The 22165-nt window shown below is 49.6% G+C and overlaps 1 protein-coding gene across 2 annotated transcripts in view; it reads left to right on the top strand.

The window, feature by feature from the left end:
* The window catches only part of NUP155 (nucleoporin 155), a 711261-nt gene that overhangs the window by 682480 nt on the left and 6616 nt on the right, over nt 1-22165 (top strand). For both annotated transcript variants that reach the window (XM_085631101.1, XM_085631098.1), the window contains one exon: nt 4616-4722. In XM_085631101.1, the coding sequence (XP_085487227.1) occupies nt 4616-4722 (107 nt within the window). The remainder of the gene's footprint in view (nt 1-4615; nt 4723-22165) is intronic.

Here is a 22165-nt window from a genome sequence, read left to right as displayed (position 1 = left end):
CTCCTGAAAGGCCCAACATTGGTGGTCATTCGTCTTCCAGATCTCCTGGTCACTCCTGAGTGACATGGACTCTTTCCCATCTGCTTGCAGGTACCTCTCAATTAGAATCCACCTTCGGATTCCACCAGACACTTTCTCCTTCTTCAGCAGCAGAACTTTCCTGCAATCCTCCATTGGGTTCGTCGGCGGTTTCCGACACCACTTCACACCCAAGCATCCGGCTTCCCTAGTGTAGGTAACGTGGGTACTAGGGTATCAACGGGTGAGGTGGCTCTCCAACCTTCTGCCTTCCACGAGGTTTCTTCAGGGTCCACTGGAAAGGGTCCTTAATCTATAAAATTCCAACCATGACTTACAAGTTAATTTGTATGGAGCACGCAGTCCTGTTCACACGCTCTCCGTGGGGTTCCTAGTCACTCGCCTTGGGTGGTTCCTTGGGTCCCCAGCACTTCTACGTCCTCTCGACATTGTCTTGACCCGAGTCATGGTTCTTATTTCACTTTCTTAGTATATGGCTTTGACCCCCCGAGGTCCACTTTGTATTTTGGGCTATTTACTTGATTTCTATGCCAATTATTATGTGCATTGTGCATATCTCCGGGTAGTAGATATTTGTATGTTGTTGTATTACAAAATAAATAGATATTTTTATAAATACCTTGTGTGGCTCTTTTTCATTTAATCTATACATATAAGATTGCGTTCTGTTAAAACAAGCTGCTTTACACTCTTTCTGGACTACGCCTGAAGGCTGCTCTCCACAGTAACCACTTGGAGAGCTTTCTAAGGTTGTCTAAGACCTCTTAAATCACCGTAAAGGGTTGTCTGGACTGGTGCAGGGTGCCCACTTACATAAGTGGACATCATATACCAGGCCAGCTTCTCACAGCCCGCTTCCGCATGCTCCTTGCCCAGTCAGGCCTCACAACATAGGCCACCACAGAGCACCATTGGGCCTCGCACAGCCTGTCTCACCCGGCTTGGCTCCACTATCACGTGGGCCTCTTTGCCACTATCTCAGTGCCAGGGATCAGCCACGGGCGTACGCCCAACCCACCCACTCTTCTCCACTGCCTGCTCTGCTCCAGGTATCTCCTGATGCGGCTCACCTCAAGGGCCCCGGCTATCACAGGCCACTTCTTCCTCACATCAGACCGTCCGACTCATCCAAGCAGCCACTCCGCTCTTCAGCGAAGTCAACGTAGATCAGTGTCTCAGCTTGCTAGTACCACCTTCAACAGCCCCGTAGGTCCCTCTACGCTGACTCGTCCGGCTGGTTAGTATTAATGTGTCGCCTTCACATCACTGTAGACAGCCGCAATTTTGTGGGGCCTTATATCACTTTTGGCCTGACGACTTTACGGTGATTCCTTGTTGTGCCGTGCCTGGTCTCACTGCCAGTCGCAATTAGTGTTCCCCTTCTTCCCCAGTGTGAGGCGTGTTTTTCTAGTGGCTGATTCGTGATCTGAGCAGGATTTTTAATGAATGGCGTTCCCAGTCCGCAGAGCAGCACTAATATGCAGCCATTTTGCGACGCCCTGCCCACCTCCCCTCACCCCCACCCTGAGGGACTGGTACTCTGAACTGCTGAGTCTCTACATCCTCCCAGTGCTCTGCCTATCTCTTCAGGAAGACCTGCGGTCCAAGCAACTGGATAGGATTCTTCATCCATACTTCATGAATGGTTTTGACTTGCCTGTGGAAGTGGTGATAGCTCATCACCCATCCACCAAGTGGAACTGTTCTGGCTGCTGGACAAAGTTTTGTATCCTGATTCAAGGATGCAGGTGAAACTGCTTCAAGCTAAGCAGTCTGATGTACTTTTATTTGTTTTGTCCCTGGCCAGGCAACCCTTTTCTGTGGGCACTATTAGGTTACTTGTCATCTTTTTTGACCTTTCTGCACCTGCTTCAGCCACCCTCATTGTTTAGGTCACCATTTGTAATGCATTTTCTGAAAAATGGCTTACCTATATATAAGAAAGTTTTTGGGTTAAACATAGTTACACTGCACCAGAAAGGAAAGACAATTCTTAGAAGAGTGACCTCCGGATCTGCGTCTGATACATGGATAAGGGGGCACAAGGATGGAACCTTAATGGCTCCAGTGACTTCTTGATGGCATAAATTCCCGCACTGATAAGGAGCCTGTTTTCCCCCATAAGCATTAAAGAGCTATGGAAAAGTTTCTGGATGTAGTCTAGTGCTCAAGATATTCAAAAGGTGAGGTATCCACTAGAAAGATCATAACTGAAAGTAAGTAACTTTTCCTTCATCCTGCTACTTTTCTTATGCTGTAGTGGAACCTTAATTCGGTTCTTCTTGATGTACAAGTCTTATTTACCTTCCCCCCCTTGTTTTAAATCTGCCCCTCTTTAATGGATGCACATGAAATTGAGAACACCTAAGGTAGGTGAAACATGTTAAGTCTATGCCAAGTTTTGTGCAGACCCATCAAAAGAGGATAGATTTTTAAATCAAAAATGTATTGATCACCTCCTCCCTTTAATATTACCACCTTCCCCACTGCAGTCTATGCTCTGCAGATTTATAACGCACATAGCTACCCTGGGGCTTCCCAGCACTGAGTGAGTCATAGCGTGCACTAAGAATCTTCAAGGCACTATAGCTAGTGGGGGTAGGCATGGCATTCCATAGTTTAATGGCCAGATGCGAGAAGGATCAACCTCCCCATCTGATCCTTTGGATTCACGGCACCTTTAGTAGTCGCACCTTGGAACATCTTAAGGTTTTCTTAAGGGTACCAAAAGGTCATTTATCAAAGAGGTCCCTCTTTGGTAGATTCCCCAATGTGCCAGATAGAGTGCCTTAACCTGAATCCTCTTCTTCACTGGAATCTAGTGCCTTTTTTACAGAGGTATGCTTGGGTAGCTTAAAAATAATCCTTGCTGCTGCATTTAGGACTAGCTGGAGTCACTTAGTAATTTATTAGGGTGAGCCCATATACAAAGAATTCCCATTGTCCAATTGGGAAAGAATTGACGCTTTGTGCACTATTCCCTTAGATTCTATAGGTAGAAGATCTAGAATTTTAGGGTTCTAATCATGCCAAACCAAGATACTGTTAATTTTTTTACTCGGGCCTCAATTGATAAAGAGCTGTCCAGCCACATGCCTAGGCTCTTTATGGGGGAGGAAGGGGTGGGCGGAGTTCCAAGCATTCTGGTCATCCTATGGTTGTTTGCAGAGTTGGCTTGTTTCCTAAAATCATCATCTGTTTTCTCTCCATTCAGCTTAAGCTAATGTATACTTCAATTGCCTCCCTATTTTTCTTCCGCTAGTCTTTCCCATAAAATAACACAAGAATAGACTCCTTTTTTTTAATCTTAGTCACTCTGCTACTCCTACACATTATCAATTATATAGCATTTGTATTGTAGGCTTCTGGCTTGCTTAAGGTTTCTATACAATGTTCCTGTTTTTATTTTTCCAGCTGATGGAAATTAAGGGGCACATGCATCAAGGTAGGATTTTGCGAGTCCCTAATTGCGATTATTAAGGAATCGCAATTAAGGACTCGCAAAAGCCTATGCGTGTAGGAATCGCTATAAAAATATATAAAATAGTGATTCCTAAACAATCCTTTATTGCAACTCGCAATTTGCAACTCGCAATTAAGGAATGGTTCCCCATTAATTCCTATGGGCCTGTAGGCCCATAGGAATTAATGGGAGATTGCATGCGCAATTTGCGAGTGCCAATAGGTACTCGTAAATTGCGCATGCAATTTCAAGGGTGCAAGGGCATGTGTGTGCACAACATGAAACTTTGAAAAATGCACTTTAGTGCATATTTCAAAGTTTTTGCAAATTACCGACCAGTTTAATTGCTCTGTAATTTGCGGCCCCAAATAGCGAAATCGCTATTTTAAAGTGGTTTTTGCATTGCATTTAAGGAATCGCAAAATACGATTTCTCAAATGCAATCGCAATTTGAGAAATCGCAATTAATTGCGAATTCTTAAATTGCGAGTGCCTTGAACCTTGATGCATCGCAAAAGCCCTTTTTGTGGGCGCAAACGGCCGATTTATGCGAATCGCACCGTTTGCGCTCGTAAAAATGGTTGATGCATGTACCTGAAAGTAACTTGATAAAAGAGGACATTTTCTTGGTGAAGGTTCTGAAATTAGAAACATTTTGTTCACTTTTTTGACTGTTGCATGTTAAGGTGTATCTCTTCATGAATAGCGCTAATTGTTATGGATGCGCTTTTGTTTAGAGTATTGTAAACTGTTCTATTTCTCAGGATCCTTGCTTTAGTTCATTTTAATCTTTACCTTATTTTATTCTTTAACGTTTGTGTAAAGCAAAAATATTGGTTTGTGATAGTGGAGGCATAAGAGGTAATTGTTTTCTACTTGCTTTTGTATGAACATATAATTTTTTTAGAAAAATGCACATGGAAATTCACCTTGCAATTCATGCTTGATCAATCTTAGTTTTGCATGTGGTGTTATGGCATACATTAATCAATGTATAAACAAATGAGAAAGCAAACTGTGACTCAATGCACAGTTAAGGCACAGTGCACTCAAATCTAATGCAAACTTAAGTTTCATAAAATGTCCTTGTTATCTGGTGTATTCCTTTTTTAGGACCCATTTTGGAACAGAATGAAGAAGCCTTTACACCTTTTGGAATGTATTCATGTGTTATTGTCTGGATATGTTGATGATCCTAACAAAGTTCCTAGCTTTGAAAGGTACATAATTTACAGTGCTTTTCAGAATGTTTACAAGCAATGTATGATTTAAAGAAAGCATGTTTTTTTTATTTGCTTAACTTAATTCTGTGATTCATATCTTTCTAATGAACATTACCACCTTGTCCCAGTAGCTAGGTGCATACTTTAACATTGAGTTTAATCCCGGTCATTAACAAGCCGCTAGCCGTGTGTCCCTCCTTTGTATCTTTTAACTATGCCCCCCCTTCTACAGTAGGCTTGCCCACATCTTGCTTTGCCTGTGTTTATCTCCCTGTTTGAGGAGTATCTGGCAAATCAATAAAGTAAGCGTGCAATACTTAATGCTGCTGATATTTGTTGCCACTGCAGTTGCTTGTGCATTTCCCTGTAGGAGACTGGAAACGCTCAGAAAAGATGCACAGTGGCTTCATCTCTGGATTCCATGGAAGAAAGGCATAAATACTGCCACAAACATTGTAAGAAGCAACACTCCAGAAGCTGCAATGATAATCCTATAAATACTGGTGGGAATTCTTCTAATTTTCCAACGCCTACCCTGGGGATTATCCTTGGCACCCATGTCTGTAGACCAGTTGCATGGTCTTATCAGAGATTACGGTCCCCTCTGTCTTGTGTTTGATTTTGCTCTCTCTTTCCCCTCTTCCACCTGTGATGGTTCTAATAGAAGACGTTGTTTCACAGCTATCTGAAGGCCTCTGATGACTAGCACGACGAAAATAAAGAAACAGAAGCGGTGGACAAGTATGTAAGAAAGGAAGTCCTGGTAGAGGTTTTATGACGTATTAGTGGAAATTTTGGCCTTTATGAAATGACTCGGTCATCTTCTACAGTCAATCTAGGGGTGGGCGGAATTTGCGAAATCCACTTTCGCAAATTATCGCGAAAATGTTACAAATTATCGCAAACACGCGGAAATATCGCGAAGATGCGGAAGATTTTTTCCCGCATGTTCGCGAGATTTTCTGCATGGTTGCGGCTCGCCAACCTACCCATGTGGTTGCTCGCGGGCGCGGCCATCTTGTTTTCAGTTGTCTCGCGGTGCATGATTGCGAGAAGAAAGACGTGATCGTGCGACGCATGACGTCACTGCGGGCGCGAACTGTCGCGAGACAGCGCAAATGGCTAAAAACAATACAACATCTCATGGAGAACGCGACCGGATCAAGAAAACTTGTCGGCGAACGCAGGGATTCAGGTAAGGCGATCGCGCGCGCGCGAGAATGTATTATTTTACAGCGCGAGCAAGAAACAAATTATCGCCAAGCTGCGGAATGCGGAAAATTTGACATTTTCGCGCTCTCCGCGGAACGCGAAAAATGTCAAATTATCGCAATTTCCACGAACGGAACAAAATTTTCGCCCAGGCCTAAGTCAATCCTGATACACAATTAGTTTTCAATAGTTTCAGTAGATACCAACCAGCATTTGACTGTGGACTTTCTGTGTTGCCTAATATACAGTTTTAATTTTGCAGAAGTGGGCAGATCCTGGTAGACTTTCTGTGCCTAAGTAGCAGCACAAAATATACCCTTTGTAGCGGTTCTATGATGCGGTCCCAGAATCGTTAAAGATTTATTATTTTCTCCCTTCGTTAGTGGGACATACCAGCATTGTTACTGAAGATGAAGTCCTTGTCAGATGCTGTTGATAAAAAAAAGTGGCAATAGCTTTAAAGAGCTTCCATTCTGCAATGATTTTTTCGAAGGTCAGACACTGAAACAGCTTATACTGCCCAGCCCTTCAGCATGATTTCTATGCCTAGATTATGGCCGTGGCTGAGGGAGACTGTGACTTTTACTGTAGCTGATGGAAAACTAGATTTAGATGATCTGTAAGCAGCTTTTCTCTCAGCTGTAACAGCTTAACTCCAGTACTGTATATGAACGTGGAACGGGAAGGCATCCTACACTACTTCTCTTTTAAAACCATCCTTTCTTGATTCAGAAGATGTTTTTTCAGAAACTAAGAGAACTGGTGAAGCAGGCACAGAGGAGGCAAAATTGGTTTCAACTTTTCGGACAAAGACCCCTACTGCTCTCCATACAGCAGAGCAGTAGTCTCCTCAAGTGCACCATAAATGTGTTTTTCTAGTACTGGAGTCTGTGACAGTGTTATGTTAATTTGTAAAGTGCACTGTTGGGATGGAAAAGTCCTTCGCATGGTGATGGACATACACCCCTGCCCTGAGTGACCCAGCTCCAATGATATCTGGATCCCGAGTGCGGATCATGCTTGTGTTCCATGACATAGACCTGCCTTACGGATTGCAATTTTGTTGGACAGGGAGGGGCGCCCAAAGCGTTACTTTCATAGAGGTGAACAGCCTATTTTACCTGTGTCACTGGAATGGGGAATACAGGCTCGCTCATATTAAGTTCTTCAGCAGTGTGCTTAATTCACCCTTGGCGTGCATCAAATTAGTATGTGGTGCTGTGCAATGTGCATGTGGCTTCATGCCTGTGCTGTGTGTACATGTGCCTGTAAACGGTACAATACATGGAAGACTCTGGGTTCCTTTTTTAAAAGACTCAGGAAAGACTGGAGGAGCGTGTGGCGGTAGAGGGATCCACCCAGACAGATTTGTAGATTGCTGCATTCCTAAGAGGTGGATAGGACACACACTGCAGGAAGAAGAGCCAGGCTCTTTAGTACACTTCAAAGGGGTCTCTTTGATTCAGGAAGAGGTCACTAGAAAGGGGCCTGGGCACATCACAAGAAAGATATGGGGCTTTTAAGAGAATCATAAAGAGTAGGGCTAGGGCCCTGGGATAACCTTTTGATGCACATATCACTGTGGCTGACATCCAAGTGTCAACCTCCACTGTGCCTCTTTTTTCATGATCACCATATTTGAAACCACCTTGAAATAATGAAGGATGCATACTCCACAATAACCTCTCTTATGTATGGTTTAATAGACCTTACTGTTGCTCCATATATAAAAAAATGAAAGGTTTACATAGGGGGAAACAGGACAACTGACTTGCCTCTCAATTCATAAAAAATAATTGTCACAGAAAAGGTGGTGTTCACTAATTTTAATAAAGGCCGCTAGTAGGAAAGTGCCCCTTGTGACATGGTTAACCCCCCGCTTTTGGCCTGGTATCTGGTGCAACTTTGACTGAGAGTGTGCTGGGTTCCTGCTAACCAGGTTCCCAGCACCAGTGTTTTTTCCCTAAACTGTACTATTGTTCCACAATTGGCACCCCTTAAGGATCCCTGTAAGTCCAGAGTAAGTGATATCCCTTGTACCGAGGGCCTTGGAACTAGAGAGGGTCCTAAGGGCGGCAGCTCAAATTTTGCCACCCTCTGGGACTCCTCACTAGCTCATTCAAGCTGCCATTGCAGCCTGTGTGTCTTGGTGCATAGAAAACCAAAGAGTCGACATGGCACACATGCCTGCCAGTAGCACATGTAGCATATGTAAGACCCCTACGGCAGGCCTCGCAGCCCTAAGGCAGGGTGTACTATATCAATGTGAGGCTATAACTGAGAGTGGATTTGCCCGGTGATATCTAAGTTCACCCATAGCTAGTACCAGTGCACAGGGAAGGCATAACGAGTACATGGGTAGGACACTCGTCATTATGAGTTCCCCAGCTACATAATGGCTTCACTGTACCCCAAGCTGTTTGGTACCAAACACTTCATCTTAATAAAAGCACACTGATGCCAGTGCTGGATTTATTAATAAATGCACAAAGAGGGCACCTTGAAGGTGCCCCCCGAAAATCTACCTACTACTAGTGTGTTGACTGACTAGTCTCAACCAGCCAGCAACCATAGACAGACTTCTGACCTCCTGAGGTGAGAGCCTTCGCTCTCGGAGGTCGGGAACAAAGCCTGCTCTGAGCTGAGGTGCAAGCAGGATGAACATTCCAAGGCGGGAAGCTTTAAAGGTCCTGCTGCCTTTGTTATGCGACCCCAGGCCTTTCCAGATAGTGGAGGTGCCCAGGCCCCTGTCCTGACACTACTTTGTTGCTGCAAGACAGGCGGTAAAATTAGTAAGATTTGGAGGTGTGCCACATTGTCAGCACCACCACTAGGGCAGGCCAGCTGATGTGGACCCCACTTTTCAGATTCCTCCATGTTGTTTTCTAGGGTCAGGATTATGCCCACTTCCCACAGGCAGTGGACATATACACGGTATAGACACCCTATCAATCAATCAGGGAATTGGAAGCACGCTACTCACCCGTGAGGGTCTCAAGGTGCTTGGGGGGGGGGAATGGGGGGGGGGGGGGGGTCCACAGATCTGTTTAGCCGAAGAGCCAGGTTTCATGGAGGGGGCGCGTCTGATGTCTGCCAGTAGCTAGTTCCAGGTCTTGGCTGCAATGTGAGAGAAGGATCTTCCGCCTGCTCTGGCTCTGTGGATGCGCGGAGTTTCGGCCAGTGCGAGGTTGGAAGATCGGAAGTTTCTTTTGGGTACGTGGAAGTTGATTCCGTCGTTGAGGTATTTGGGTCCGTTGTTTTGTAGGCGTGAGTGAGGATTTTGAAAGTGACTCTTTTCTCCACGGGGAGCCAGTGAAGACTTCGTAGGTGTTGACTGATTTGTTTGTGTCGGGGGATGCAAAGGACGAGTCTGGCGGCGGTGTTCTGTATTGTCTGGAGTTTGCGGTGTAGGGACTTGTTGATGCCGGCGTAGAGTGTGTTTCCATATTCCAGTCTGCTGGTGATGAGTGCGCTGGTGACTGTCTTCCTTGACTCAGGGGGGATCCACTTGAAGGTCTTGCGGAGGATGTAGAGGGTGTTGAAGCAGCTGGAGGTGACGGCGTTGACCTGTCGGTTCATGGTGAGTGACGAGTCGAGTACGATGCCGAGATTCTTGGCGTGGTCTGAGGGTGTAGGTGGGCTTCCGAGGTGGTCGACCACCAAGTGCTGTCCCATGCAGAAGGCGTGGTACCGAGGACTTCTGTCTTCTCAGCGTTGAGCTTCAGGCAGCTGTTGGTCATCCAGCCTGCAACGTCTTGCATTCCTTTCTGGAAGTTGAGTTTGGCAGTGGTGGGGTCTTTGGTGAGGGAGAGGATGAGCTGGGTGTCGTCGGCATAGGATACGATGTTGAGGCCATGTTGTCGGACGATGGCTGCGAGGGGGGCCATGTAGATGTTGAAGAAGGTGGGGTTCAGGGATGAACCCTATGGGACTCCGCAGGTGATTTTTGTGGGGTCGGAGAGGAAGGATCCTTTGGCTTCTTCTGGTGAGGAATGATCGGATCCAGTCCAGGGCTGTTCCTTGTTTGCCTGTGTCGTGTAGTCTGGTGACTAGTGTGCTGTGGGAGACCGTGTCAAAGTCTGCTGATAGGTCGAGAAGGAAGAGCGCTGCGGAGTGGCCTTGGTCCAGGAGGGTGCGTATGTCATCTGTGGCGGTGAGTAGGGCGGTCTCTGTGCTGTGGTTGCTTCGGAATCCGGATTGGGACGGGGCGAGAACAGGCGTTCTCTTCAATGAATCGTGTCAGTTTCCTGTTGACTGTTTTCTCTGCAACTTTGGCTGCGAAGGGGAGGAGCGAGATGTGCCGATAGTTCTTGAGGTCGGTGTGGTCAGCTGTGGGCTTCTTGAGCAGAGGTCTGACTTCTGCGTGCTTCCAGTCGTCTGGGAAGGTGCCTGTTTTGAAGGTGGTGTTGATGGTGCGTTTTAGTTCGGGTGCAATGGCAGCCACGGCTCTGTGGTAGATGTGAGGGGGTCAGGGTGTCCAGTTGGAGATGGTGGGCTGTCTGGTGTTTCTGGGGCTCGGGGGGCCATCTGTGGCACCTGGAGGATGGCCGATGAAGTTGTCGTAGAGGTTTCTGATCTTGAGGTGGAAATAGGTTCCAAGCTTGTCGCAGAGGTCTTGGGATGGGGTGATGTCTGTGGCTTCGCTGCGTGGGTTGGTGACTTCTTGAATGACACTGAAAAGTTCCTTGGAGTTGGCCAGGGTTTTGTTGTGGATGAAGTTCCTCTTGGTGGCTCTGATCTGGTTGTGGTAGTCCGTCATGGCGTCCTTGTAGGTGCTGTGGTTTTCGGTTGCCTTGGGGTTTCTCCAGTTCTTCTCCAGGCATCTGCAGGTGCGTCTGGCTTCTTGGAGAGCGGTGGTGAACCTGGGGCGTTGTCTGTCGGGGTTGCTTAGCGGGCGAGCTCGTCTGCGCAGTCAGAGATCCAGGTGTGGAGTTCTCTGGCTGCATCGTTTGAGCCAAGTGCCCATGTGTGGTTGTCTTGGGTGAGGGTGGAGTTAAGTTGCTCGTTGGTAACCTTGCTCCAGTTCCTTCGTGGTGGGCGTGGGGCTGGTTTGGGTGCCTTGGGTTTGTTGATGGCGAAGTGTACACAGTGGTAGTCGGTCCATGGCGGCTGCATTGTGTTGCTTAATTGGATGCTGAAGATGGGGTCGAGGGTGTGTCCTGCTCTGTGGGTCAGTGTGTTGACGAGTTTAAGTCCGATACAGGCGAGGTTGTCACAAAGGATAGTGGAGTTGGGGTCGCTGGGATTGTCGAGGTGGAAGTTCAGGTCTCCAATGAGTATGTAGTTTGTTGAGGTGATGGCGTGGGGTGCGATGAAGTTGGTGATGGCGGTGGCGAAGGGTGTTCAGGGGCTGGGGGGTCTGTAGATGAGGGTTCCTCAGTGTGGGTTTAGGGGTGGTCTGGATCTGGAAGTGCAGGTGTTCGGCGGAGGGGAAGGTTTTGCTGGAGGTGATGAGGCGGAGGGTGCTGTTGTGGGTGATGGCGAGGCCCCCTCCTGGGTGGTTGATGCGGTCTTTCCTCTGTATCTTGTATCCGTCTGGGATGGCAGTGCTGATGTCGGGGGCGGAGGATGCGTTGGTCCAAGTCTCTATGAAGAAGGTGATGTCTGGCAGTAGAGAGTCGAGTAGGTTCCAGATTTCCATGGCGTGTTTGTGCACGGAGCGTACGTTGAGGAGGATGCATTTTAGGGTGTCGCCAGTGCTGGTGTCGGCGGTTTTGGAGGCTACAGTGGCGTTAGGGTCTGGGGGCAGTGGAGGCAGTGGAGGCAGGATAACTGGCCGTGGGTTGTGTTCGGCGAGGCCTGTTGACATTCTCTAAGTCTTCTAGGTTTGAGTGCGAGGAGGGTGGCGGTGTCGTAGCGATGGGTTGTGGGAGGCCCAGGGTTCCTCGCGCTGGCCGTGGTCGGGTCGCGGATGGGCGCAGATGGGCTTGCCTTTGGCGAGCCTTCGGCGTGCCTGCTGCGCTCGTCACGCAGCAGCCGCCATTAAGTAGGGGAGGTGGGAGGGAGGAGAGGCTGGGAGGCGGGAGCGGGGAGAGGCTGGGAGGCGGGAGCGGAGGAATTCCGGGGGGGAAATTCCGGGTGGGGAGGGCAGCAGCAGCGAAAAGAACAGGCAGGCACGAGAAAATAAAAACAGTGGTGGAAATAGAGCAAGACACAGATGGGCACAATAACAGTGGCCCAACAGGGAAAAATTAAGAAAAAAAACGGCTAAGAGGTTACGGTGGTTGCAGGCAGTCTAGTCCCAGTTTGAGCGGGCAGCAGGCGCAGGAGTGGACAGCAGCCTCGAACCTCCCAAGAAGGAGTTGGGGGTCTGGAGGCAAGAGACAGCACAGCAGACCTGCGTGGAGAGAGTGGACCTAGACCGAGGGTAGGTAGCCCATTGGCTACTGCCTGTCACTCCCCATAACACCCCTGAATTGAGTATTTAGATGGCACCCCTGAACCCAAGAACTGAGATTAGAGGAATCAACAGTAGAAGCATGAAGAGGAGTCACTGCCTGGTGAGAACTGCATGACAACAATGGACTTTAGCAAAAAGCTCTGCTTTCCTCGCCCCCTCTCGACCATCACGACAGAATGACTCGTCCTGCGAGCTGGAGAAGTATCAAAGCCTTGGGTAGCCCTACCAGCACTTTGACAAATACAGAAAGTGTCCCTTGGAGTACAGGAGCTACTTCCCTACAGTCAGCAGGCACCGACAAGCAGAGTCCATTCCACCCTTGTTGCAGCTCCCCGACCGATGCCACAGATGACCAGGAGAAGGTACTCGTTCTCTAGAAGGTCAGATCTGTCTCCCCACAAATTGTAAAGACACCAGGACCAACCCCCGCCATGTAGTGCCAGCTCTCAGGGTACCGGATGCCCTACACCAACAGCAAGAGTCCAGCCCAGATTCTCACTGCACCAGGACCATGCAGCCATTGAGGGACCTCAGAATCGCAGAGACCCACTTTGACAGTGGCCCAGCTGTCTTGATTTCTCTTCTTCCAGCTGTTTCTCTGACTATGAGGTGTATCTTTGCACACTCAGCCCAGCTGACCTAACCACTCTGCGTTCGAACTCCCCGGCCCGTGTCCTGATAAATAGGCTGTGTCCCCGTGTTTCAAGACCCCTTGCAGCCTTAGCGCATGTTTGGGAGCCCTCAAACTTGCCCACAAGTCCCTCTGTGCAGCCTCTTTTCATGTGGCCCCCTTTTCCGTGCGCCAGCTACCAGCCTCACCAGCACCCTACTCCCGGTAGAACCCAGGTGGTTCCCGAAGAACTGTTAGTATTACCTTGAACCTTGGCCCACTACTATTCAGACCACAGAAGGTGAACCCCTGAAACCGACTGTACCTACCTTTATGCACCTTTGACCTTTCCCCCGTAGGATTGCATTGTGCGTAAAAGGCGCACAGATTTGAATGCTTTACTTAACTGTGAATATTTAAATCGAAAAATGTACTTGCCTTGAAATGAAGTTGGCATGTTTTCTCCCCCTACCGTGGTATGCCAAGGTCTGGAGAAGTGTCCAGACCACTGGGCTCACCAAACTCCTCTCTCCAGTCCGGTTCTTCCAACTGGTCTGCCAGAGTGTCCACAGACCCCTCCCAGTCCTCCTCACCCTCCTCTGGTAGCCACTCAGGATAGAGGAAGGTGCATCATACGCAGTGGTGTTGCGTAGGGTGACTGAGGCCTTAAACCTTGAGCCTACGTTGGCAGTTACGACTAACCTCCTGACCGCGGTGCTTCAACCGTCAGCAGCCTCTTCAGAGCCCCTGCTGCCGTTCATTGAGGCTCTCACGGACATCCTTTTGGGCACTTGGTCCAAGCCCAACACAGGGGCTCCTGTCCATAGGATGATTGCCCGACGCCACCGCCCGGCCCCGGGTTATCCCATTTTCCTCTCCCAACACCCCACCCCTGAGAGCTTGGTGGTCCAAGCATCGTCTTCCAAGGGCGCATTCCCTACCGCACCACCTGATAGGGAATCCAAGAAGCTGGACCATCTTGGAAAGAAAATGTTTTCTTCCTCCCGCTTAGGACTGCGGTCGGTAAACACCGCATGTCTGTTTGGCCGTTACATTCTGTGTGGGACACAGTCACTCAGGTGCTGCCACAGTGCCTGGAGGAGGCCCGGGCTGTGGTCTCCTATGCAGTGGCCGAAGGGAGAGATGCAGCAAAGTTCGCCATACAGTGTGGGCTGGACACCACCGACTCACTAGGCAGGACGATTTCATCGTCAGTAGTCCTAAGACGCCACGTCTGGTTGAGGTCCACTGGATTTTCATGTGATGTACAAGCGACACTTGCGCTTTGATGGCCCTTGCTATTTGGGCGACAAAGCAGACAACTTGCTTGAGCGCTTTACGGACTCCAGGGATACGTCAGATCCTTGGGCCTCGCTTCCACCTCTCGTCCCGCGCAGTCTGCTTTTCGCCCCTTTCATGGCTTAAGGGGTGCCCTGCTACGTTCCGCCCAGAGCCACATGCCTGCGCAAGCTGTCCAGCCTCTGCGTGGCTGGGGACGTAGGACCCCTTGTCGTGGGTCTGGGGGCCAGCGGGCGGGCCAGTCCACCAGCACCCCCTCTGCAGCAGCCACCAAGCCCTCCCAGTCCGACCTTTCAGGGCCACCATTGGCCAGTGGGCGACAGGATTTGTCATCACCTCCCCGCTGTCTCAACATCATGTCTGACAGGTGGCTTTTGCAGATAGTCTAAAGGGCCAACTCCCTCCCCTTCGAGACTACCCCTCCATTCATGCCACCTAAATTCCATTGCATGTCAGAGGATCACTTGGCCAAGGGGGTCATCAAGCGAGTTCCTGCCCCAGAAGTAGGTTGTGGTTGTTATTCCCACTACTTTCTGGTGCCCAAGAAGGACAAAGGCCTGCATCCTATCTTGGATCTCAGGAACGTCAACCGCTTCCTCCGGAAGGAGAAGTTCAAAATGTTGACACTGGCGTAGGTCCTGCCTGCCTCGACCCTGGCGACTGGATGGTAGCGTTGGACTAGCAGGGTGCTTATTTTCACATCCCCGTCCTGCTGGCTCACAGGCGTTACCTACCGTTCACGGTAGGCCGCGAGCACTTTGTTTACCATGCTCCCATTTGGCCTTACCAGCGCCCCTCAGGTGTTCACGAATGTGATGGCAGTGGTCGCAGCTCATCTGCACAGATCAGGGGTTCCAGTCTTCCCCTATCTCGACTACTGGCTGTTGAAGGCGGGTTCGCCACAGGCTATCGTCTCCTTCCTTTAGACTACGGCCGACCTCCTGCATTCGCTGGTGTTCCCCATCAACATGCAAAAGTCACACCGGATTCCCTCTCAGAAGCTCCTTTTCATCTGAGCAGTTCTGCACACAGCGCAGTTTCGGGCTAATCCTCCCAAGCAGCTTGTCCGGGATATTCAGCTATGATTCCGATCTTTCAGCCTCTATCCCGGGTTTTGGTCAGAAGGACCCTGAGGCTACTGGGTCTCATGGCCTCCTGCTGGTGTACTAGCCCTGGTGGTATATGCATGCTCTGCAGTGGGACCTGAAGTTCCAGTGGCCACAGCATCAGGGGAATCTTTCTGATTGCGTCCGGATCTCGGAGGGCACTGCACATCAATTGCAGTGGTGGCTGACGAACCAGGATTGGGTCAGCCTCATGTCCCTTTCCCTCTCTCAGCTAGAGTTCAAAGTGGTGACAGATGCATCACTTCTGGGGTGGGCGGCCACATGGGAGAGGCAGAGATCAGAGGCCTCTGGTCTCCGGCGGAGTCCGGGCTCCACCTCAACCTTCTGGAGCTTTGGGCGATCCGTCTTGCACTGATGGCATTCCTTGCTTTTGTCAAAAGGGGAGTAGTGCAGGTGTTCACGGACAACACCACCGTCATGTGGTACTGCAACAAACAGGGCGGGTGGGGTCATGGACCCTATGTAAGGAGGCTCTTCGTCTCTTGAAGTGGCTGGAACATCAGGGCATGTCCCGGGTGGTTCAACAGCTGGCAGGTTCTCTGAACGCCTGGGCGGACGAACTCAGCTGCTAGTGCATGATGGATCACGGGTGGCATCGTCACTCGGCGGTGGTGCAAGGTCTCTTTCACCAGTGGGGAGAGCCTTGGTTAGATCTATTCGCCACCGAAGAACACAAAATGTCAGCAGTTTTGCGCGTTGGAATTTCCAAGGCGGCACTTGCTAGGTGACGCTTTTCATCGGGAGTGGAGTGTTGATCTTCTATACGCCTTTCCGCCTATACCACTTCTACCCAGAGTGCTAAAGAAGATCAAGCGTGACGGGGCCCAAGTCATTCTTGTGGCCCTGGACTGAGCACAAAGTGTCTGGTATCGCAAGCTCTTGCACATGGCCATCAATCCTCCGATCAGACTGCTCGTACGGGAGGAACTTCTGTGGCAGCAACAGGGGACGGTCCTCCACTCGAACCTGCCCAGCCTGCACCTTGAGATTAAACGGTGACAGTTGACAGCTTTCGACCTTCCTCCCGAAGTCTGTAACGTTATCTTGGCAGCCAGGCGTCTCTTCACCAAAACGGTATGCGCCTGTTGATGGAACAAGTTTGTGGCATGGTGCACAGCAAAGGCTGTGGATCCCCTTTCTGCCCCCCTTTCAGAGGTTCTCCTCTTCATTCTTTCTTTGGCCCAGCAGTGCTCTGCTCCGGGCACTCTATAAAGAGCTATCTTTTGGCCATTTCGGCCTTTCTTCGGCTTCCTCACCAGCCTTCTCTTTTCAAGTCCCCTATTGTAAATAGTTTCCTTAAGGGCATTACTCACCTGTTTCCTCCAATTCCTTTCGTAATGCCCCAGTGGGACTTGAACCTGGTTCTGACCTATTTTATGTGCATTCCTTTCAAGCCGCTACATAACTGTCCTCTCAGACTTCTGACACTTAAAACTGCCATTTTGGTTGCCATCACCTCTGCTCGCAGGGTGAGTGAGCTTCAGGCTCTTTCTTCCAAACCTCCTTTCCTGGCTGTTCATCCGGATAAAGTTGTCCTTCACACTAGGCCTTCTTATCTTCCCATAGTGGTTACCTCTTTCCACATTGAGCAGACCATCACTTTGCCCACCTTCTTCCCGCCCCCGCATCCTTCTAAAGAGGCTTCACCGTCTGGATCCAAAACGTGTGCTTTCATTCTATCTGGATCGCACAAAGCAATTCCGGGTGGATGGCCAGCTCTTTGTTGGCTATGTGGGGGCCAAGAAAGGTCAGGCCATACAAAAATGGACCATCTCTCGATGGGTTGTTTTTTGCATCAAAATCTGCTATTCCTTCGCTACAAAGGAACCTCCAGTGGGGTTGCTCACCCATTCCACCAGGGCAAAGCAGCCACTACTGCTTTGGGTTGTGGAGTCCCTCTTCGTGACATCTGCCAGGCAGCTACGTGGGCTTCGCTGCACATGTTTACTAAACACTACTGCCTGGACACCCAAGTCCATAGAAACGGCTTATTTGACCTTTCAGTTCTCCAGGACTTTCTGGTGTGAACTTAGTTCGCAGACCCACCTTTGTGGTTGGTATTGCTGGGGTATCCATTCTAAGGTGAGCAATCCATAACTAATAGTCTCTTTCAGATGAACAAGCTACTTACCTTCAGTAACAATATATCTGTAAGAGACATATATTAGTTATGGATTCCTCACCGCTCCACCCATCCTCCCCCGTTCTGCGAACGGACTTCTAGGGTAAGGGACTCCCTTTCAGGGTCCTAGTTTTGTGCACCAGTTGTCAGTGTCTTGCATGGCTCTGCACTTCTGGCGTGGAATGTCGTGTAAAGAACTGACGTCAGCGAGCAGGGGCGACATCTAAGTGGATACCGCAACATCATTCCAGCGACCATGACGCCAACGATGATTTCGGAGTCGACCGACGCCACCTACCGACACGCAGGGTTAGTGCTGAAGAAAAATCTCTGTATCCAGTCTGATGCCTGGGGGTATTTCTAAGGTGAGGAATCCATAACTAATATATGTCTCTTACAGATATATCGTTACGGAAGGAAAGTATGTTGTTCATCTAGAGGAAATTCAAACCAAGCACCACAATACTGTCCTCATCTATATATACTATCAAACCACTTTCTCTTTTTAGATCAATACTCATGACCCACTTCTTCAGGAAGCGCCTTGCCTTTTCTGTTGGGTCAAGGGCATCCATGTGATTCTAATTTAATGCTAAGCTATACACGACCCTTATTCGATTTCTTGCTCAGTCACTCGCTCATACATGTTTGCTCTCATGTCAATATGCATACTCGGTCACTCGTTTCTCCACGCACTTGGTACTGTGCACATTGAATTATTAAAGTGCTCATTCATTCACTCGTTGCTGAGTCATTCATTACCTAGCTCACATGTCCATCCACTCATTCACGCTTTTATTTTTTTCAATAACTCATAAGCAAACTGCTGGACTGTTAAGATTGCTAAGGAACATTCAAATGCAGAAAACTGATTTAAAAAAGGGTTTAATATGTATATCATGTAGGAAGCTGGCTTTCTATGTAGTGTACCAAAACGAGGTACACTACACAGACAGTCCAGGCGACCCTTATTGGGTTACAAGGACTTGCTTTAACAATCCCAAAGTGCCCTATTTGTGGTAGTGAGGTCGAGCAGTTTAGGCTTGTCAGAAGAGAGCGTTGAGCATTTGTTGAACACAGTCAATAAATGAGAGACACACTCGATAAGAAATCCAAGGCCAATTTAAAAAAAAATGACACAACATTGTATATAGTATTTAGACACCAGATCAGGTAAGTGCTTTAGTTTGTTATCGTTTTTACACAATAAAACAGTTTAATAAGTTGTGAGCCTTGAACACCGTTATGTTATCCTATATTAGGGAAAGACGTGCTGTATGTAGGTATTTGCAAATGGTGCTTGGTGGCCAAGGTCCAAAGTACCACCAGCAGTTTGTGTTTACCTTCCTTGGTATGTCCGGGTGCAGAGGTGCTGGTCGCGATGGTTGCCTTGAGCGCGGTTAGCTGTCAAATGTTAACGGAACCTGTCAAAAAAAAGAGTCTGCAAAGGGGGACTTGGGGACAAGTCCAGCAGAACCCAAAAGGGACTCAGCTCATGGGGACTCCTAGGCCACGGGGACACAGGCAGAAGACATGCATTCGGGCTGTAGGGCTCGATGCAGAGATGCTGAGCCACTTTAGCGTTGGATCACAGCTCTCCGTATACCTGCAGAGGACAGAAAGGAAACGCAGCAGGGCCACTCTCTGTGTTGAGCTCATCTCTCTCAAAGTCCCTCGACGTGCAGGTAAGTCTTTGTGGTGGTGGTGGTGGTGTCCGGACTGGACACAAACAAGCCTTGGTGGGTGCCAGTGTCCTGGTAGTCGGTATTGGTGCAGGTGTGCTCCTGAAGGGTCTAGCGTCTTGAAACTTGCCAGGGAGACAGAACTGACCTCTTGGCGCCTTTGGGACCTCCTCCTGTGGTGCTGCTTTTTTGGTGGTCCCGTTGAGGACCCTTTGGACCCGGTGGGGTCAGAAGGGCCCCATCTGGTTCCACGCCGGTAGCTTCTGCCCCAGCGGGGCCTTGGATACAGTGGGCCCCTGGATACAGTGGGCCCCTGTGGATCTGATAATGGATCCAGATCAGCACCGGTCTTACCACTTTTACCTTCCGCCATGCTGGTCCTTATGCCAATGCTCCCAGAGCCACGGGCACCCACTAGCAACGCCAGCTCCATTATCATTCCTGTATCTGTCACGGAGCCTGAGGAGTGTCGCCCGACGCCGACTGTACGTTTGGGTTCTAGATCGGATCCTGAGCCCTAGTCCCATGGGCTAGGCCTCAGGAAGGAGTGGGATGGGTCGCTGGACCCTCTAGAATACTGGTCATACGAGCCCCAAATGGACTGGTGTGCGGAACTGGGTGATGCCAGCAGACTGGATACCTCTCCAGGGCAGGTATGCTTTCTCTGCCTACCGTGGCTACAGAGGAAGGAGCTTCTTATGCTATAGTGGTGCAATAGAGGGCTGTGGTCCTTGACCTTCAGCCACCCTTGGTGGCTGTCAAGACTAATCTCTTGACTGAGATGCTCCACCTGGGAGTCTCCTCCTTAGAACACCTACTCCCATTCAATAAGGCTCTCACCAACTTCCTTCTGGGAACCTAGTCCAAACCCAGCACAGGGGCTCCTGTGCATAGTACGATTGCTGGCCACCGCCGCCCTACTCCTGGGACCCAAACTTGCTCACCCAACACCCTACCCCCTAGAGCTTGTTGTTCCAAGCTTCCACATCCCAGGGCACATTCCCAACCACTCCCCCACACGGGAATTCAAGAGGCTGGACTCCAAGAGGAAGAAAATGTTTCTGCGAGCCTGGCGTTGCGGTCTGTAAACACCGCATGCCTATTGAGTCGCTATTCCCACACGCTGTGTAATATGGTTGTGAAAGTCTTACCGTAGGTTCTGGAGGAAGCACGGGCCATCTTCTCCCAAGCCTTTACAGATGGGAGAGATCGGCACAAAGTTTATGATCCGATGTGGTCTAGACAAGACTTACCTGCTGGGCAGAGCGGTTTCCTCAACGGTGGCCCTGAGGCGCCACAACTGGCTTCTCGGGGTGTTATCCAAGCTTCCCATATGGACATTCCCTTCGATTGCACATGGTAGACTCGGAGCTCGAGCGCTTTAAGGACTGACTGGTTACGGCCAAGTCCTTGGGCATCTCGGCTGCTCCATGACATCCCCAGTCTGCCATTCGCTCCTTTTATTGCTACGGAAGGGGTTCTCAACCACACCAACCTTACCCAAGCCACCAAGCCGCATAAGATTCCCAAACTCTGCGTGAACTAGGGCACGGTTCCTAACAGCCTTGTGGGTTGGGTAGCCAGCGATCTGGTCCAGCCATCACCCCCCGGCAGCTGAAGTCTCCAACCCTTCCCAATCTTGCCCTTTTAGATCATGGGTGTCTAGTTGGTGGCAGGAGATGCCATCAACCTCACCACTGGCAGTCCATTAAATCAGAAAGGTGGTGTAGGAAAGTAGGATCTGCTTTCATTGTTACCCCCACTTTTTGCTGGTGGTGTTCTGTTTTCTGACTAGTCAGACTGGGCTCCTTCTAACCAGGGCCCCAGTCACTGTGCTTCCTCCCTACATTTGACAGTGGTAAGTTCTTTGGTACCTTCCCAATTGGCTACTGGTGTACCCAGGTAAGTCCCTAGTATATGGTACTATGGTACCCTGGGCATAGGTACACCAGGGGTCTCCCGTGGGCTGCAGCATGTATTATGCCACCCATGAGAGACCACGCAAACTGTGACTTCACGTCTGCCATGGCAGCCTGTGTAAATTGGTGCTAGCACTACTTACAACAGATATGTTACCTTATAAGTACTGTCACTGCACTTAAAAACTATGTCACCCCTTGGGCAAGCCTTTTCAATCCAGAAGGCAGGGTACTAGGTTAAAAGTGTGAGGGTGCCCTGCATGAGCAGGACACCCCCTGCAAACTCTGGAATCGATTCAGCCATTTAATACATATAGTGGACATCAAGTGATTTACGAGATGTCTAACTATATATTGGCTGCACCAAAATTGGTAATGTTTGGTATCAAACATGTTGGAATCCTGCCCCCAAACTGATTTCAGTGTTGGATGTAGGATCCCATGTACTGAGGGGGCTCACCTAGGGTGCCCCCCCTGTATTCATCATACCAAACTTTCAGAGTCTTAACAGCAAGCTAGTGCTGCTGCTGACCCCAGACATGTTTCTGCCGACCTGCTGTTGAGCTGAGCTCGAGCAGGGGAAGGTAGAACAATAGGTTTCCTGTCACAGGGGAGGTGTAACCACCTCCTAGACAGGGCTTAGTGTATTGTGCTAGGGTAGGGGCGCTTGCGAGCACCACCAGACTGCTTTGAAGGTCACATTTGGTGCCCTCCTTCCATACTCCAATTCAGGGAGCCCTTGGCTTCTGCTCCAGTGCGAAACTGGGCAAAGGACATGGGTGTATCCTCCCCTCTATCTAGCCCCTCCTCTGGGAGGGACCCTTGAATCGTCCCAACCCTTTCTCTACAGTACTTAAGGGCTTACCTGTGGGTTGATCTTCAGATTCGTTGTGGGACAAGATTCAAACCCGAAACCTCTCCAACTTCGACAGTATGGGCACCCTGGACTCGTTGGACTTCGCCTGGAACCGAGACTCCACCAAGGAAGATTCCTGCTGCTCCTGGGCTCGCTGTTCTGCCAGTCTTCTGTGTCATCTGCGCATGTGCTTCATCCAGCTTCCTCTCCTAG

The sequence above is a fragment of the Triturus cristatus genome, chromosome 2_1, assembly GCF_964204655.1.
Source record: "Triturus cristatus chromosome 2_1, aTriCri1.1, whole genome shotgun sequence".
Classification (NCBI taxonomy): domain Eukaryota; kingdom Metazoa; phylum Chordata; class Amphibia; order Caudata; family Salamandridae; genus Triturus; species Triturus cristatus.
The sequence above is the reverse complement of the archived record's forward strand: the minus strand, read 5'-3'. Positions and strand labels throughout refer to the sequence as shown.